General features: G+C 45.9%; 1 protein-coding gene across 2 annotated transcripts in view; it reads right to left on the bottom strand.

Moving 5' to 3' along the window:
- Positions 1 to 19,787, bottom strand: part of SETD2 (SET domain containing 2, histone lysine methyltransferase) — a 73,830-nt gene that overhangs the window by 44,000 nt on the left and 10,043 nt on the right. For both annotated transcript variants that reach the window (XR_011139485.1, XM_068934038.1), the window contains exons 2-6: positions 14,700 to 14,715; positions 6,819 to 11,266; positions 5,222 to 5,353; positions 4,502 to 4,630; positions 214 to 337 (exon numbers count right to left, since the gene is read on the bottom strand). Coding sequence is in view for 1 of the 2 variants with exons in the window: in XM_068934038.1 (XP_068790139.1) it covers positions 214 to 337; positions 4,502 to 4,630; positions 5,222 to 5,353; positions 6,819 to 11,266; positions 14,700 to 14,715 (4,849 nt within the window). In the remaining variant the exon portion in view is untranslated. The remainder of the gene's footprint in view (positions 1 to 213; positions 338 to 4,501; positions 4,631 to 5,221; positions 5,354 to 6,818; positions 11,267 to 14,699; positions 14,716 to 19,787) is intronic.

Here is a 19,787-nt window from a genome sequence, read left to right as displayed (position 1 = left end):
TTAAGAAATGCAAGATACGACAACACAAAGACAGCCTGAGTTTCCTTTCCTCAGGAAAACAGACTTAAAATAGATTCAGGATGCTGAAGGAAAGTCACTTTGCACACGCAGCGTGTTCACACTGAGTCAGCGCTGTGCTTAACTAGGGCTGAGCGCAGCTAGACAGTGCTCCTCACGGCTCCTCCGCGCCGTTTCAGTCGATACACTGCTCACCTCATCGTTTTTCAGGGCCATGAAGTAATAGTGGATGTTCTTGTTCCGAGCGTATTCCTTCACCCGGGCCTTGAATTCCTTGTGATCCAGCACTTCTCCACAATACTCCAGCACAAAAGTGTTACTGCAAAGCCCAAGGGGAAAGAGAGTTTAGTTGGCTTGGCAATAGACGGTAAACACCGGGGAAAGAGAAAACAACCGGTTTTGGGACCAGCTCTCAGAACACAACGCTGCAGCCTGCTCGCCCTTTTGTTACAGCCCAGATTTTTATACTTAGCGCAGCATTCCTTAACCGCTTTAATCTCAGGCAATTAAGATTAACTTCTTTTTTGACACTATCACGTGGCTAGGTACATAACAGCAAAAGGCCCAGACACAAGGATAAAGCTTCCTTTCAAGCCGGGTTTATTCTGTAAAAGAACAAGACTTTGTGGGCGATGTGAAGAGGGAAATAAGGAGCGTGAAGAGAACATGTGCTGGCAGGTTGTCTTCCTAAACTGATACAGAAAGCCTGTCTGCATCTTGCTGATCTGATGGGTAAAATGAGGAGTCAATAAAGTACTCTTTTTAACCTTAGGAGAGATGAATCTTAAGTCAGAGACGGAAGAGAACAACTAGTTAGCCCCCACTCACTCGGACACTGCAAGTGGGCCAACCTAGACTTCACAGATTGCATTCTGCAGCAGAGTTTGGCTTTAAATCCTTCAGTCGTTTGCACTTCCGTTGGCATGCTCCACGCTACAAGGATGCATACTCAGCACCTCTTCTTGACATTTGTCCCAAGTTTTCCATTGCTTAATGTCACCCTAAGCAGCAGACCTCTCTCCTTGGACTTAACCCTGAAAGTACTAGGAAAGCAAAAGCTCCTGCCCAGCTCCACTGGGCGAGTCGAGCATTCTTGCGGAGCTGTGGACCCTCATCCTATTTCCTTCTTGTCCTGGATCCCAGCTCCTTGCACAGCATCATGGTTGCCCGTTCCCTCCAGCCCATGCTTATAAACTCTGTCCATCTTCCTCCACCTCCATAACCACCAAACAAGGCTTCTGGCATGCTACAAACAAGGCTTCTGGCATGCTAGTCTGCTCCCTCAGCTCATAATCCAGTCTCATCTTTGCCGTGCAATCTTTCGTGGAGTAGATGGATCTTTCCCTAGCCTGCGTTTAGCGACTATCAACGTAAAGGTGGCAGCAATGCTTTTCAGACGAGCTATTGCTTAGACGGGTTAGCTTCTCTGTCTGCCTCAAAGCCCTGACTGCAAAACTCCGAGGCTGGGAAATAGAGGCGAGGCAGCCGGACAGCGAGGAGAGAGGAGCGCTGAGCTAGAAATACCTTTGAACGAACATCAGAGGGGATCAACCTTCTTCTGGGCATACAGTCTTTCCACCCTTCATTGGTCGTTGTGACTTTCTTGTAGGGGGACGACTAACAAGAGACGGTTGTCCTCTCGTAAGACAAGCTTTAGCTCCTCAGCAATTTTCTGCTGCTCTCCAAACCTCTTTCCAAATGACAGATTTTCAGAATGGCGCATGCAGAAACAAAAGCAATATTCCAGGCAGCACCAGGCTTAAGTCTCCAAATCGAGCTGTTGGGGAACTAGATCCAAACCCCTTGACGCACACAGGCCAAATTCAGTAGATAGTTTTGCTGCCCTTATCTCAGTTGCTTTATTCCCCGCCTTGCTCAATGCGGTCTTCACGTGGTTGTTTTCATGTGGTTATTTCCTTCCCATATTTCTCAGTGCTCTTGAACCTAGCACGTTTAATAGACATGATGCTTGCTAAGGTGAGTTGTTCCCTATCAGCCATATCTTTCAGTACAACCTCGCCTTCCAGAGCGATACCTAAAACTTCAAATAAAACTGGACCTGACAAGTCCATATGGGGCAGCAGCAGTGCTTCTTCAGGCACCAGCACTGCTGCTTCACAGGACCCCTGCTTTGCTGGGTATGTACTATCTGAAAAAACAACAGGATTTCTGCTCTTACACAGCTTAGGCTGCATTCTCCTACGAGCGCAGAGTGCTGGGGGCTCCCCCAGATATCCGGCAAATCTGGAAAATCAGGAGCCAGAAAACGCCACGATTCTCCTCCTCTGTTACAGTTGCTGTGCAAGAGAACAGCAACAGAGTGCAATCACTTCTTTCAATAAACCCTTAACGCAGTTATCTTTCACGTGTATGCAGCGTGAAGGCTCCCACAGTTAAATATAGTGGGTTAAAAATGCAGAACTGTTTTCACTGCATTTTAGGTAACTCTGCGTTCCTCTCCAAAGGAATCAAAACGCTTCTCTGCCTTTCTCTGAACAAATCTCATACATCGGATGTAGCAGTAAAATACACTGCCTTAAGACCTAGAAACCTATTCTTCAGAGTGTCAGAAATCTTGCTGGATTCCTCAACAGACATTTTTGTCTTCAGCAGAAGAAAAAGAATCTGAGTTTCCAAGGAAACTCACCGAAAAATCCAGAGTTACACAAGATCTTTGCACAATACAATTCTAGGCAGATTGTCTTAAACCTCGCAGAGCTTCATGCACTTGAGACTGAGCAGACCCTCCTCTCCCCTCCCACAGCCTTTTGAAATGTAAATCACAGAGCCTGGTGAAACTGTCGGTGCACAGCATCACATCGAGACGCTTCAGCAAGTTCTTACACAAAGTCCCTCGCTGTTCATCTGCAGAGCATCACAACTGATTCCTGCGTGGATCTGAGAGGACACCCAGACTCAGACTACCTAGAAAACAAATGATGCTGTCCAAACCCGGGGGGAAAAAAAAATCCATCCAGACAACTACCTGTAAGGGCACTGCCGTTTAGCATTCAGCTAAACTTTCAACCCAGTCCCACTTACCTGGCATAGCCTCCCGCGTCCCCCTCTCCCAGCAACCCCCATCTTTGCTCCCTGTTTGCCCTGCTCCTCCCTGCTGCACCTTTGCACCTATAGCCCCAAACAGCCCTCTCTGAAGTAATGTACACACTGCTATCTCTTCTCTCAAGGTCCCTGTTAAGGCTCTTTTTACTACTGCGATTACGAGAAAACACCAACTTGTCAGCCGGGCAGAGGGGCCAAAGCAACTCCTTGATTTACCCAGGCAATCGAGAAGGCTTTCCCGTCTTAAACCCTGCTCACGCCACACCTAGGTAGCACAAGGTACCTGTTATGATTTTCCTTTCCAGTGACACTCACTTTCTGAGTAAAATAGTCTGAGGACAGGACTGCAACTCCAAGAACACTGGCATCCATCCTGTCGCCTATGTAGGAGGAGGGCTATGGGCTCTAACATGGTGCATCTCTTGTGTCTGGGCCAGTCAGCTCCTTTATGCCAGAAACGCTAGATAAAGGCATTGAGCCGAGCCTAAAGGGCTTTCAAGCAAAGTATTAAATGAGGATAAAATAGGTCAATTAACCTATACTTTTTGCACAAAGGCATACACATATTATGTAAATACAGTTGGCAATTGCTGTTTGGGTCCCTCACTGCCGTTCCAAGCACCATTAAACGATAGGATTTCAAAGGCATCACAGCAGAGATGAGGCATAAAAGAAAGATCTGCAAGATGCAGTCGGACAGCTCTCTTACAGAGGTCCAAGATGTCTCGGGCTACAGGCCTTAGCAACACGCAGGAATGCAGCGCACTCCGCAGCCAGAGAGGAATGGCCATGGAGGAAAGACCAGGTGTTTGATTTTGGCAGAGTTATGCTAAGTAGGTGGCACAACACGCAAGTAACATTTGGTTTAGCTAAATGGAGACGAGTCAAGAACAGACTCAAATCTGTAAGCATTACTGATGTGATACTATCAGTTAGAAGCACAGTAGTTACCTAATGACAGGCTAACGAGGGAGGAAAGACCCCCATGGGATCTTCATCAGCAGGGGAGGAAGAAGGCTCAAAAAAGAGGGTAAATTTCACAGAGATGGAAAGAGACAAAGAAGAGACACAAGAACAGATTACATGGCTTCAGAGGAGCAACGCAACAGAGACAGAAGCACAGAAAGAACACAGATTAAGCCCAAGCTGAAGCTAAGGCAAGACCACTAGAAACTCTTCTGAGAGTAGGCTGGGTGGAAGAGAGTAAAACCAGAGCGGGAGACCTAATATGCACTTAGCGGATACGTAGGTGCAGATAACTAAAAGGCATGCCTGATAAGAGCATGAGGAGAATGTATAAAATTGGAGGAAATTCAGCTAATCTACTCATGTCAATAAAATTAAGAAAATGCAAGCAACTTATTTTCGTGAGGGAGTACAATCGCACAACTAGAAGGTCATTTGAAGAGCAAAGGCTTACGATGGCAGATCTTTGGCAGCTCTGAGCCCCCAACCTTTCTTCTCAGTGAGGATCACTTCAACATCTGCATGCTGTTTCTTCTGGAACCGCCTGTTGGAACAGTAGTCACCATTTGGGCACCTGGAAGAACTAGACGAAGGAAAGGGAACAAATCAATTCTCAGCAGGACAACAGCAGTAACAGAAACAGCTCAGATGGGAAATCGAGATGAAGTAATGATAATAAATTCAGTGTAAAACCTTCAAATATGTTTTGCTATAAAAAGCATAACCATCTGACTGTCAACATGCAAATGCAGACAATTTATTTCAGGAAAGAAGATAAAACACTTTCAGTCTGAATGCCGCCGTACTTCTATGTCATAAAACTAAAAGGGACTGAATGTGGCCTCTTCTCTTCACGTTTCTATGGCTTCTTCCCAGGAGACCTGGCTGGGCTAAGCAGAAGACAAAGTGTGGAGCTTGTGCCAGGTAATTCCTTTCCTTCCACCCCAGCTGGTACCAATCCTCCTGCCAGGGAGCGAAGCTGTCGCTGTGATCACGAAGCCCAGCCGCACATGCCCACCTCTGAAGATCAATCCACGCTGGACAGCCAGTGCAAACAATAGTGTAACAACAGCTTGTTGCCGCTGCCCAGGAAAGCGTGAATTCATTTAAGGGCTCACAAGTCACCTCGCATACAACACTGCCAAATCCTGGCAACTCTTGAAGCTGCACTTACCACTCTATCATAAGCAGGCGATTGAGACAGTCTTCGCCACAAGCAACCTCTCCCTGAGCTCGCTCTTCTTTGGAAAGAGGAGGGCATTCGCAGAGCATTCGCTTAATATCCCGGTGAGATTTGTTCTTCTTCCTATTGAAGGTAAGTCATTGGAATACAGTTTAGAAAGTATTGGCATAGAGAAATGCCCCTCAGTCTTCACCAGTTGTTACTGGAGGAAATTTTTCTAGTCTTTGGAAACTGGGTGCACGGATTATCTTTGGACAATCACACAAGAAGGTCCAAGGGCAATCAAGGAGAGTTTGCGTGTTTTGAGGGGCAAGTGATGACTTTCTGATGACAAAAGATGATTTCTCAGAAAGACCTGCCAGAATAACTAGCTGCCTTCTCCTCGACGTACACAATCCAATTTTACTTTCAATGTAGAGGTGTACATACATACGCACAGATACACAGGGTAAGGACTAAAACCCCTTCGTTTTGTCATACGAGTAAAGAATCCAATTTCCAGAAAAATAAGTCCCAATTTTTATACAGAGAGGATTTCTCACCACATAGTACAAGCTATGAGGTCAATTAACAATTTAAAAGGATAGACTTTGATTAGCCTCTCTTGAAATACTGTATTCTGTAATAGCATATAATAATATATGGAGACAAACTCCAGAGGTCCCTTCCAACCTCAACTATTCTGTAACGCTGCATTTATTTTCTCTGATTCACAGGCCAGGAGAAAACCCATATTCTAAAATATTAACATTTAAAACCATTAGTTGAGCACACGTACAATTTGAAAATTGTGTTTTGTTTATAAAGCAAACTGAGGGGTTTAGCTGCTTAAACCTCAGCTTCACTGTCAAATGAGGTCATGAGAAAAACAACAAAAAAAACCTGTAATTACAGAAAAGGTAGGGTATATTGAAGGTCTCTGCTGAGGGATACTTTAGATACCATAAGGTCATCAGCCCTTACAAGGAAAATGCTTCCGAGTGCAGATCCCAGCAAGACAAAAAAGGGCACAAGGAGAAAAAAAAAAAAAAAGCTTTGACTGAAATAAACAGTTTTTGTTTGCATGTAAGTGTTAGACTTTGATTCAAGAATACGTTTTAAAACACATTTATAAAAAAAAAAAAAGACATTTGAGTTCACTTTTTCAAGGGAAACTGAACAATGCAATTCAGAGCAGCCAAAAGAAGCCACCAAGATTTGCAAGTTTGGACCCCAATACATCCAACGCAACCCGCGTTTAAATGTGAACTTGCAAAGTTTTTTTTTTCCACAAAGGATCATATCCTGTTCAATATTTCCTTGGAAAAGGGCAAAGGATAATACCCCCCCTAAGCCCTCCCATCTTTCACCTCTTCTCTCTTCTTTGCGTGGTCAGGAGCTGAGACCCAGTGGGGGGTTATAACACTTGCCCAGTGTCTCCTCCTCTACAGATAGCGCTGCTAGATATTGGCAATGCGACATTCTTCCCTCCCCGTTCCTCGCTATTCTTCTAATTGCCAATTTGGCAATAAGGAAAGCTAGCACAGAAGCAAACGTAAGCCAACATTTGCTACAGGCAAGAAAAACAGTTAAAAAAAAAATCAATTACCTTTCTGTCAAGTACACATTTTCCTCAATAAGGTCAAAGTAACAGGGCATTTTTCCTTGCTTGGCAAACTCCTTCCAGCGCTGTGGGTCTCTGAAGTCTTCCATAATACACAACCGACCAACCATGGAGGAATCCTGCGGAGACGATTCGACTTGCTCCCCCTCTGTTTTTACCTTCTTCCTCTCTCTCGATTCTCCATCGCTCTCAGAGTCGCTTTCCAACTCTTGGCGTCTTTTTTTGGGCGGTCCTCGCTCTTTCACATCATTTTTTTCCAAAACCTTCACCTCCTCCTTTTTCTCACCAATGGACATGGGCTCCTTGGTGGAATTACTGCTGATCTCATGTGCCTGCACAGAACCTTTCTCTTTCTGTCCAGGAACATGAAATTTGCTTGACTGGCTGGGAAAATGAGACTTACACTCATCATCCCAGCGGTCATCCTCTTCGTATTCCTCATGATCCTCCGTCAAGGAATCTGGCACTTGTCCTTGAACTCGCTCATAATTCATTCCAGCAGGCCGGCTAGCAGATCTGGCATCCCAATAACCATTGCCTTGCCAGTAACTCTGAGAACCGCTGTACACTCCTGAAGCAGGCTGGTAAACGTAACCCGAGTACACCCCAAAGCTGCTATCGGGCTGCTGATACGTGCTACTGGGCTTCTCCGGCTGGGAAAAGTCCCAGCCCAAACCACCCAAATCCTCCGTCGCGTGAAAACCGTCCACCCTGGAAAAGTCTCCGAGGCCAGACTGATTAAGCCCACCCTTCCCTTGCCTACTGTCTGGCTTGGAAGAATTTGTTTGGTGGTGAGGTTTCTCAGCACCTTCAAAACTCTCAGGCAGACAAAACGTCTGCTCTTCTTGCCGGCCAACTGGTCTACCCGCAGACACCAGTATCATCCTCTGGTCCAGACTGGCTTTGCCGTTGGAATCTGCTGTCAGGTCTGCCTGACTCGTGCTGTCAACGCCGTCGCTCTGAGGCTGGGACGCGTCTGGACGCAGCTCTTCCGTTTCCTTTCTGCTAAGCTCAGTAGAAGTGGCCGGACTCTTGTCCGTTCCTCTAGGAGAACATCTGCTCTCCATTTGTGGCCCATTTTTACTTGCCAGATTCTCTGACCTCTCCTCGTAGTAAGGCCTGCTGGACTCCGGTCTCTCATCGTCCCAGTGGTCAGAGTAGCGCCTAGTCCCTTGGCTGCTCCGGGACGAGCACGGGCTGCTTTCTTCCATTGGTATGGTAGAGTTTTTTGGCACCACCACGACGGACTGGAGCCGTTTCCGCGGCATGCCATCATCAGAATCAGAGTCCTCTGTGTCACTTTCTTCGCTGCCCGGATCACTGTCGCTTTCTGCCGTGTCCAAATAGTCATCGTTCCGAGCGGGAACGAATTCGGAAGCATTGCCGCTGCTGTCACATGTAGGGGCTTGAGTTGCAGTTTCTGTTTCTTCTGCTGTGACAACAACATCGCAAGACGGAAACAAAGCTTCCGAAAAACCTGAAGCCACCAAGGACTCATTTTCTTCATCCCTCTCAACAGATACGCCGAGACACTGATCATCTGATCCCATTGCTTCAGTAGAAACAGCACTTTCTTCGGCTGCTTCCTCTCTGCCGCGGTGTTCCAGCGGTATTTCCGAGGAATACGAGTGTTCATCCTTAAACGATGGTTTTCCTTTTGCTAAAGTAAGATCAACGTGCTGAGTATCTAATTCGTGCACCTCTTCGGTTTCAGAAAGCTGCAGCACCTTTTCACCTTTATCCAGCTGGGCTCGCTCCCACTTGCAAGTGACAATTTCGTCTGGCTGCTGTGAAACGACGGGATTGTCTAATTTGATTCTCAGGGAATACCCATCCTGGGAGGAGTCTCTGCTTGAACTATCCACAGTTAAGCTAATTTTATGGGAAGGATTAATATGATACTGCTCATCTTCACATGCAGACTTTGAATTTTGATCCTCCATGCTTTCATAATCGCATGTAACTGTTTGTGGTTCTACATGAATGTCCAGAAAAGTCTCTGAAGTAACTTTTAAGTCTGCTGGTTCAACTTCAATTTCAACTTCTGAATGATACAAAGAAGGGGTAGCATCATCCGAAACGTAGCAAAAAACTGTTTCTTTGGTTTTGTCACATGGAGTGGCCTCATCATCCAGCTTCTGAAGTGAAGTTTTGGAATGATCTACATTCACAACAGGCAAAGACATAGCTTCCCCTTGCTGCTCTGCAGCTGGAGCCTCTGTTCCTTTAAATAAACTGTTGCACTCACTGGACTGCACACGAGAATCGTCTACCTCTTGTTCTTTAGGTGCACAAACGCTTTCAAATCCATTAGATGGCAACGCATATAACTTACTTGTTTTTATTACAGGGGATGCTTCCGATCTACACAGACTATCGTCAGAAGACGCTGCAACATCCTCCGTTTTGGAGGCACTGAATGTTGCCAAGTCATCAGACCTACCTTCTGGGGACCCATTTATATTCAGTTCCATAGGGAAACAAGTTCTTAATTGGTCAAGCTTTATCTTTATTAAAGTGTCTTGTTCCTTAACACTGTCATGGCACTCATTTCCTGTAAATTCACCAGATTTTGTGTTAGGAAAACCAACTTTCGACTCCTCTATCTTTTTAAAAGTGGGTGACTCAGTTAACTGATTTAATGGAGAAAGTGTCTTTTCCCTTTCAAATTTTTTTGCAATGGACGTTCTCATCTCATTGCTTTTTAGACAAGAGGTCTCTAAATCTAGAGAATTAGACTGCTGCTTTATTTCTTCATTTGATTCTGTACAACAGAAAGAACTTTTAAATTTATCAGACTTTGGTGCAGGGGTCTTTGAAGGGGTGGACTTATAACGGGAGGAATTCACATTACTGTCAGGTTTAGAATGGGATGTCCCCTTTCGATATCCTAGCTCATTAAGGGGAGAGCACCTTTTGGTAACTTCACTTTCCGAAGTCCTTTTTGAATCTCTATCTGCTTTTGAAGAAGACTTTCCTCTCCTCTCCATTTCAGCATGAGATGACTCTATTTTGCTGTCCCTGTCCGATTTAGAGTAAGAAGTCCTAGAATCTCTGTACGAGGAGGAATAGGACGACGTACGCCTCGAGTCACTAGATCTGGAATGCGTCCTCCTGTACTCATCTTCTGAATCAGAACTTTCTCGCGCCCTGCTATCTGCATACGAGCGAGAATATCTTGTCCTTTCTCTGTAAGGGGAGCTCCGATGGTATCTCCGGTCAGATTCATAGTAATGCGAGCGCTCCGACCTCGAATAGGAAGAGCTGGTTCTAGAGCTCCGATCAGATCGGGAACGAGAATGAGACCGGCTCCGCCTTCTCTCTCTGTCTGATCTAGATCGGGAGGACCCATACCGCGAATCTCTTTCCGATTTTGAGTAACTAGAATATTTTTCATCTCTGTCTGATTTAGATCGTGAGGAGGACTTCGCCACTTCTTCACCTCTGAGGGAGGCAGAACTTTTTCTGGAATCTCTCTCTTTTTCCGTACTTGATATTTTTAGCTCGTGTGACCGCTGGCTGGAAGAAGTCCTCACAGAATCCTCATCAGATTCAGAACCTAGGAAGGTGCCGTCAGACTGGGAGAACTTCCTCTTCGAACCCTGTTTCCTAGAGCACAGGGAAGCACCCTTCGAGCTGTCTGAAATTTCATCCTCTTTCCCAATATGGGAATCTTCCTTCTGCGGAGTTATTTCCGTCTGCTCGAGCGCGTTTTGAGTTAAATGTTCCTCAGAACTGTGTGATACAGCATCCTGCCTGCTGTCCAGTTCCAAAGTTTCCTTAGGTACTGCGTGACACGGCTCCTTTGAAGCGGGGACTTCTGCTTCTACAGGTGGTGACAGTAACAGTGTCGACAGCAACGTCATCGGCAGTTGTGGCAAGGCTGCTGTGGCAGGAACTGGCATGGATGCTGGTGGTGACACTGTCAGCGGAGGTGGAGGGGGCGGAGGTGGCGGCGTTGATGGAAATTCTGCGGCCACTGCCACCGGTTCTGTCACCGGTGCCACAGCCGGCGGCGGCGGCGGTAGCGTTGCTGCTGCTGCTGCAGCTGGCGGAGGTTTTGCTGTAACACTAAGCAAATGTTTCTTAAAATGGATCTTCCCAAGTTCTACCTTCGGTTTTGGAGGAGAAGATTCTTCAGATGGACCAGAGGCATCCCCAAGGTCCGTTTTAATTTTAGGGTTAAAGTCATTTTGAAGGGGTACAGCTGGGGAGTTCTGAGTTTCATTTTGTTTCTCGTTTCCGAGACCAGTCAGAAACCTATTCGGCAAGGTTTTCTTGGTTAAACTAAAGCTGAAAGACACCTTTTGTCTTCCTTGCTCCTCAAGGTTAACCTTCGTTTTGGTGCCTTTGGGCAAAAAGCGACTAGAAGCAACACCTTTGAACACTGGGCCTTTGATAAAGCCAGGCTTCTGCACGGTTTCAGTCTTGCCCTGCAATAAAAAAGAAAAAGATGCTGTTAGAGGAATTGGGTTTTTTAACTCTGTTCTGCAGAAGCACTGAACAATTTTCTTTTATCTGGTGAATTTTTCATGATGATAAAATAGAAATTGATATCCGTGGCTGAAGTCAGGGACAGCACAGCCACGCTACCTTCTGTGCCTGTCTCTCTTATGAACAAAATCAATCATGCAGTCATTTCAAGTTTTGAGCAAAACTTCCTTTGGGATTCTGGCTAAGGCCCTTTACTGATTTATTAATGACTAAACTAAAATTTCTTTTTTCATTTAGTTCTTAAAAAAAAAAAAACACACACACACGCACACACAAAGGTTTCAACATATGAAGTTAACTGAAGAGACAGCACCACTTTTCTCTGTCTGGTTTCTGTGGTCCCAAACTACAATGAATCCTGCATTTTTCAGCTTTAGGTACGTTTGTTTTCACGTCCCTGAAGACTAGCTGGATGTGTTTGTTTTCAGAATGAATTGGACCATCAAGAATTACAGCTGCAGTTCTAAGTCCTGTTCTCCCCCATCCTCTGCAGATAGGCTTATCTCAGTCATTAGTAATTCCTAATTAGTTTCTAGGCTAACACAAGATCACTTTTAATATAACTGTCTCCAAGAGGTTCCGTTAACGCTCCGTCACGCATGATGACTTTGTCACCTCCAAGCCAACTGGCTGTAGAACGGCACGTCTGCACCTCTGACAGCTGTCTGCAGCATTGCTCAGGTTCACCCTCGCTGTCTTGCAGTGAAGTTTCTGCTTTTCAACAACTCTCTTAGTTTTTCGTGCTATAAAGTTGAACACCGTCTTCTTTAGGATGCTTAGGAGCTCAGGACCTTAACTGAGAAAGCTGCTCTCACAGTGCCCACCATTGAGATGCCCTCGCTTTGGAAACGGAGCAAGTGGAGAGCGACAACGCTCCGTCAACGAGGGAACCTCTTACCTTATGGAATGCGTTTATCAAAGCCAGAGATTAGCAATGCTCAGAGCATGAAGCACAGTATACCTGTTTGACTTGGCGTTTGTCCAATCGTTTTAAAGCTTAGGACTTGTCTGTGCAAAAGCTCTTTCACCATCTATACCAGCAGAGCAAAAACACAATTCTTAACGATGAATGCAGTCACAGTGTTGTAAAAAGCTGTTTTTGTCAATGTTCTTTATCCCCATAAATCCAAACTGCATTAGTGTAATTACATTTTGTCTAAGAAGCATACTCTTAATGAAAAGAGTCGTAACAGTATAAAACCTGTATGGAGCAGGGTTTTAGACTCATAACTATTGCACGAACGCATCCTTGGCAGCAACAGTGGTTTCCTACAACCCACTGTGAATTATTATGTACTTTGTTATCCTTTAACTTCTGTAAAACAATGCATAGTTGCTAAGGCTAAAGGCACTGTGGTGAATTATTAAATAAGACGTTGGCAGAATGGAAACCCCAGGCTATTCTATTTGCACCCTCAGACACCATTTATATAAAAATGTCCTTTATTTTTTTGGTAAAAACGTCTGGTTTTATTATTTAAATTGTGACAAAACATGTCATGCTCTGCGTGTGATTTAGTCCTGGCCAACCAGCCCAGTACCATACACACATCTGATCTTCAGGAACGGATGATTAGCTGCATTCTGGGGGGAAAAAAAAAATCTAACTCCTTTTAGGTATTTCTAAAAGGGCACCCACAGACCAAATAGCGACCTTGAAAAAAGGGCATGTCCACACACCTGTCAAGCTCCAAAACACACCTCTGCTCCAACAGTGTCTCACAACCTTCTCTGGAAAGCATGCTGGAAATACTCTGTCTGTTTTCAACAGGATCCACCTATTAGAAATGATCCATTTTTTAAACCTCAACTATAGACTAACGCACAAGGGTCTTCACTGAAGCACTAAGGACAAAATCAAGCGTTCAGCCCGTTTCGTTACGGTTCCTGGAAGTCTGAATGCTACCAGCACCACTCCCCTGCCAGATGCTGGGCTCAGCTTTCCTAGGAGCACGGGAACACCGCTTTGCGGCTTTGCTGGGTCACTTACTATCCTTATGTGACAAGAAATTCACACCTTTTTACTCTCGACTTGTGCATATTGATGATGAGGATGAGGCCAGCCTCTTCTCCGTGGTGCCCAGCAACAGGACAAGAGGCAACGGGCAGAAACTGAACCACAGGAAGTTCCATCTGAACCTGAGGAAAAACTTCTTCGCTGTGAGGGTGACAGAGCATTGGAACAGGCTGCCCAGAGAGGTAGTGGAGTCTTCTTCCCTGGAGATATTCAAAAGCCATCCGGACGTGATCCTGGGCAATATGCTCTAGAGGACCCTGCTTGAGCAGGGAGGTTGGACTAGATGATCTCCAAAGGTCCCTTCCAACCTAAACGATTCTGTGATTCTGTGATATTTCTTGGGGCAAGGTAGCAGTAAGAGATCAGGTTTCTATCTTCCCACATATCTGGATGGAGGGAGCTCCCCTCCCTAATGGAGGGAGTTCTCCAAATCTCAACACAAATCCGCACCATAAATTGGATTAATTTATTATAACAACCACATACTCGATACATAAATAATAAACAGAGTAAATACAGCGCATCAGCATTGAGGACTTTTACTAAAACTTCTGTGAAAGCTTTTTATGAGCAAAATTCACGGTTATGGAAACACGGTCATGAAAATCTTGCTAACTCCCAGGGCAACAGAACTGAAATCTGAGCTCATGCTTGAACGACGTGGTTTGGATACGTCCACCTTTACATGAAACAGAGCACGTGAAGAGGAGAAAGGCGCTCCTCGGGTTCTATTCCCCCAGTTTTTGCAGCCTATTTAGCACAGACTATGTATTTCAGAACAAATATTTCACCCTCATACGTTCACCCTTCCAGGGATTTTTTTCTTAGAGAATACCAAGTTAAAAAAAAAAAAAAAAGACTTACATAATTAAAAAATACATTCTCCAGGCAGCTTTTGAAATGTAATAGGTAGCAACTACTGGCAAAGCTCCCTAACAGAAAAAGAGTTCTCCCCCTTTCTTTAATGTTTTACAGAATTTGCGTGCGCCCCAGAACATTGCTGTGGGTACTCTGCACTGGTACAAGTTCGCTCTGCACCTTCGCTAGAGACGACTGATCGCTGGAGCAGTACGAGGCATTACTCCTGCAGCTCTCAGTCCACTATGAGCAGAGCAAGTCCACGCACCGATACACCCATTGCAGACCACGGCATCAAGAATTATTAGCAGTAATCACTCCTAACGCTAGGAAGTTATAAAAAGTTCTATTCTCCGAAAGTTTTCTCCTTCCTCGTTGCACTCGCTGAGCCATGTGCGGAAATCACAAATACTCAAGAAATCTGTAGATCAAAGTAACCAAGCCGGGCTAAAGCATTTCTCAAGAGTAACATAAAAAACGGAATCGATTTTACTCACCTCATTTTCTTCTTCTCTATTGCAATCCAGCCGAGAAAACATGCAAAAGAAAGCATAAAAAGAAGGTGTAAACATCAAGCAGAAACAAGAAACAGTCTGAAAACTCCCTACCGGTGCTGGTACCCTGCTGGTACTCTGCTGTCCCTCAGCAACAAACCTAAGGCCACCTAAGACCGGTATGCAGGACACCTAGCAGTTAACCACAAAGGCCAACCACTTTGGAAGAGGAGCCCAGCATAGTTACGAAGCTCGGTAATTTGAATACCGAAAAGCCTGCAAGGACTTGGACAGAGCAAACCCTTGTAAATCGAAGGGCTACCTCGGTGCAGTCTTCTGACAATTCACAAAACCAGCCAGAGTCTTATTTCAACGGAGACGTTCAAGCGTGGCCTTGATCCCACCTGAACCTGCCAACGCTCGCAGCCAAAAGGAAAGCCCACCTTTTTGGTCATGGAAAAGGGCTCACAAATTTCAACCCAAGCGTCGTCGAACGGAGAAGGATCGGCTTCCAGAGCGGAAAGCCCGCGCAGCGCCCGGAGAGACGCGGGGCCAGCAGGAACTACCTATTTCCCCATTTAAACAATCGTCACTGAAGAACGAGGAGCAACCTGCTGGAAAGCCCTGCCACCACGAGTGATGTACTGCTGCCTCTGCGAAGGCTCGCGTCCAATTGATAAAGCTGCATTAAAAGGTTATAAATTACTCTTACAACGGCAATAACAGGCTTTGTTTTTATCGAGGAAACATGACCCATGAGCTTAAGCAGGCTGTGGGCTTACCCAAAGGATATGCGTGTGATTTAAGGGGGTTAAGAAAGCTATGAATTCTTCTACCGCACTATGCCGCGAATTAGCATCTAGAAGGAGGTTTTATTTTTAAGATCACAGAAAGCGGAGTTTCGACTGCCAAGACACGCTCGTCCTTGAGGGTCATATACTGAGAGTGTTAAAAGCAGGAGTTTATAAGGGGCCAGAAGAGCACTGAGGTCAAGCCAACACAAAAACTTTCGGCACGTCCACAACGTGACACAGCCCAGAGCGGGACCCAGGCAAGCCGCAAAACTCTATGGGGTGAGGAAAAAAAAAAAAAAAAAGATAGTTGAGATCCTTCAACCTCTAGGGAAAACTTCCAGGAGAAAGTGAGCTGAGAACTAGGAAACAGATGACTCTGCTGCTCTAAAATCTCTGCTGCTCCAAAAAATACACCCGCATTTCGAATGGGAAAGCTCTCTGATGAGCCTTTCCTCCCCGTACTCCGATTCCTGCAGCAGGCAGAGAGCCTTTCCCCGGGGTATCATGCTCTCCAGCCTCCCACGCTCACCCCAGAAAGCAACTGGGGTGGGCGCAGGGTGGGGAGAGCGAGGGCAGAGCGCGGCTCAAGGGCTGGAGCCAGCAGAGAGCGCAGAGCTGGTGAGGACTGCAGGAAAAGGCCGGTAAGCTTAGCTCACAATTTTAAATGGGAACTTGAGCAATTAACAGGATGCCGGATGAGAAATCAGAATATCGAAAAGAAAACAGTTAAGAAAGGACGAAACAGAACAAAACGCTGCATGTTCACAACTGGTTGCTTCAAATGTCAATAAAATACGTAAGAAAGAAGCAGATGCTGCTTTAGAGGCAATGCATCTTGCCCAGCCCTAGAAGCCTATACACATAATTTCATTTCTTTCAGAAAGACAAATACTCTTCCCTCTCGGAGACAGTATTTCAGCCAGTTATGCCCCAAGTGCAGTTTTCTCCTGAACGAGTCCTTCACCCTTAGCTAAAACCAGAAGTCAGCAGCAGCAGGTCCCACCTCACCAGGGCTGTTCTCACGCAGGTTAGCCTTAATAAAGGAGATAAATGGCTTAGGTGAGCCGTAACGTTTCAATTGAGAACCTCGTCCTTTGGCCCAGATTAGAGGTATAAATAGATTTCCACAATTGCTTAATTCACTGCCGTCAGCTTGAAAACAATTTGGCAAATTCCTCCCACGCTGGGTTTCAAGTTATATAAAAATTCCACGTTACGAGCCTGGGGAAGGAGCGCTGGAGCTGGCACGGAGAAGATCCAAGCACAACACGAGCGTACTAGAGCTGAGGACATCATCAAAACACCAAACTACAGCATTTCATAGTAGGACTCCAGCCTGAGACGTCTCTAGCAACCTCGATTGTTCTCCTGGGGTTGCGTGTTGCTATCTTCAGCCATACAAAAGGAATACTGTTCTTAAAATCATCATTCGAATCCTGCACTTTCTTAATGTCTTACATCAGCGCATCTCGAGAGAAAGGGCGTGATAAGACCAAAAATAAAACTCAAAAGAGATGGCTGCAAACCTCTGAATGGTAAACTCAAACCGATTCAGGGAATTGTACCATCTTTTGTTTGTCTGCGGCAACTCTACGTACACAAAAAAAAAAAAAAAAGAAACAAAAATCAGCGTGTCCTTAAAACAGAGCAAAATGTAAAAAAAAAAAAAAAACAATTTGACAGCCTGCCAGCTAGACCTGATTAACTACAGTTAAATATCAGACAGGTGAGAGCAAGACGTGTGTTTGCACACGCACACACACGCACACACACACACACACACACAGAGCCCCGAACGCACGACCTGCTCCCAACAGCAACCAGAGCAGCGAACGAGCCCCAAGTGCCCTCACCTCCCAGGCTTGGCGCAGGCACGCTCATAAAGGGGAAAAGTGCACTTTTCTTCTTAGTTGCAGCATCTCCAGAGCTTCCTAGATGCTTAAACGGGTTGATAGGAGAGTTCTCTCCTTTTTACGACGTGCTCCGCAGCCTCCTGTCTAAACTCCATGCAGGCTTTGCTTATGCTAAAAAAGCTAACACAAAAACGCCCTCAGGCTTATGGGCGCTGAATGACAAATGCCCGGTCTAGCTAAGACCGGACTTTGACTTGTGGCAGCATTAAGTGCCTCATCTCCCATACGTCCTTTTCTTTTTCCCCCCTCCTCTTATTTTAAGAGATAAAAATCTGGAAGCCTAAAGCTCTTTACAGCTAAACATCTGCAAGACTAAGGACCCTAGGAGACGAAAAAAAGCCCAATTCTGATACAGCGTTCAGCACACCTTGTTGTGAGCTGATGGACTGCTGCTAGACAGGCATTAGCATAGGTCCATCTGAAAGCCTGCCCAATGCCGCTACCCATTCGGCAATTATCCTTCTTTCTTAAGAAAGGAGACAAAATACAAAACCCAAGTCTTCAAACTGGGCACTCAACAGTAGGAAATCACAACCTTCAGGCTGTTTCGGTCACGGTGCATCTGCGGTGCAGAGCCATGTAGCCAGCAACATATTGCACTTACGGCTAAGCAGACTGATTTCCATAGCTGCTCTGGCCTTCGCTCTGCAAGAGATACCAATTAAAACCAATTTAATTCACAAAATCAGGGCTAAGCAAACCAGAAAGCATATGCAATTTAACCAAGGATGATCTTGGGTGGAAACTTTTAGAGTTCTAGTAAAATCCTAAAGCCAAAGAGGAAATACCTAGACAGATTTCACCCAGAAAGATCTCACCGAGGCAAGGCTACTCCGGCAGACAGCACACGCGAGCTCCGGCCTGCCTGGCGTTTTTGTCCGGCAACTGAGGATTGCACCTCCTGATTTCTGCGACTGACACACAGCCCTGCCAGAAGTCACATACAGCCTGACAGATACAGTCTGTTTGCGCTACGGTCACAATCCTACGGCCTGCGCCGAGGTATGTGTCTTTTTGCACGATGCTGAACCAAAACGTGCTGCCAGGCTACTACGTGATAGCGTTTTAACAGCGCTTAAAAGTAACACACAGAGACAGCGAAATCCACTCACCGCTGCTATCATTCAACTCCTGATACGCTCACTAAAACCAAACGATCCTATTTTATAAAACCGAATGATTTTCTAAAACAGCTGGCGGTCTGAAGTCCTAGCACTTGCTCGGTTTCTCCAATGTGACCGGCTAGAGATTAAAAACTAGGACAAACTACTACCAGCTCCGATGATTAACTGCAATAAACGTGGCGCTAAATTACTGCGAGCTGTTTCGTGCGGAGGACTGTGCTTCCAATTCCCCAACATGCCCGCGCTTCCAGGAATAATGAACCGCAACTGGATATTGTACGACGGTGGGAAAAAAACAGGAAAGTTAATAGACAACCTTGTTCCTTCCCCAAACAAGCAACATAGAGAGGAAAGGCTACAGCCCGTGCAGGTGGGGGGGGGGGGAATCAGTGTCAAACATTTCACTTAAATAGAAGCTTGAAACCAAGCCAATTTCTCCAGAAAACGAGGTCAATGTAGCTGTAAGTATATACCTGTCTCTGAGTCACGCTCCCTAAATCCAGCTCTCTGTGCCCTGCTGCCCTAGTCTGAACTTGATAAGACGTTTTCCCTCCATCTGGAGTTGCGGGGCTGAAGGGGTGGGGATCGATACTGTTTCTCCTGGGTTGAAAATACGAAATCAATACATAAATACAGTGGAGACGCGAACGTGCCAGGAGAACAAGAGACAGGTAACCCATATACCGCAAGCTGTTTTTCCTTCCTTCCTTCCTTCCTTCATTTACAAAAACCAATAATAAGGGCTAAGTGACACCACGCGCAGTCACAGGTACGTCACTAAAGGATTTTTCGTTCGTTATCGGCCGTGGGTTACGGCCGTACGTTGCAATCATCGGTTTTAACGCAACCCATCCCTTAAATGAACCTTGCAGACGACGAAAAGCCCTGCGCGCGAGCTATTTCGAGAGCAGACACGAAAAAGATGAGGAAACTGCACTGACGCAGCTTCCACCTGGGACGAGCGCGGGAGCCCCTATCTCGGATGGGAGCCCCGAAGGAGGCAAGGTGGAAAACTTAACAACGCCGTCATTTTTTTTTTTTAACCGCGAGCGTTCGCGCTCCGTTCTTCGCAGCAACTACTGAAGAGAGGTGGGGAGCGAAAGAGCTACAGCCCCGACGCCCGCCAAGGCAAGCCGGCAGCGCCGGCCGGGACGGGACGGCACGAACCCGCGGCGTAACGCTACAGCAAGGCTCCTAATTCAGTAACGTTTCAGATGCAGCACGGCAAATTCCCGGGATAAAGCCCTCTGCAAGCAGAAA

This window comes from Struthio camelus, chromosome 2, assembly GCF_040807025.1.
Source record: "Struthio camelus isolate bStrCam1 chromosome 2, bStrCam1.hap1, whole genome shotgun sequence".
In the NCBI taxonomy this organism is placed as follows: Eukaryota; Metazoa; Chordata; class Aves; order Struthioniformes; family Struthionidae; genus Struthio; species Struthio camelus.
The sequence above is the reverse complement of the archived record's forward strand: the minus strand, read 5'-3'. Positions and strand labels throughout refer to the sequence as shown.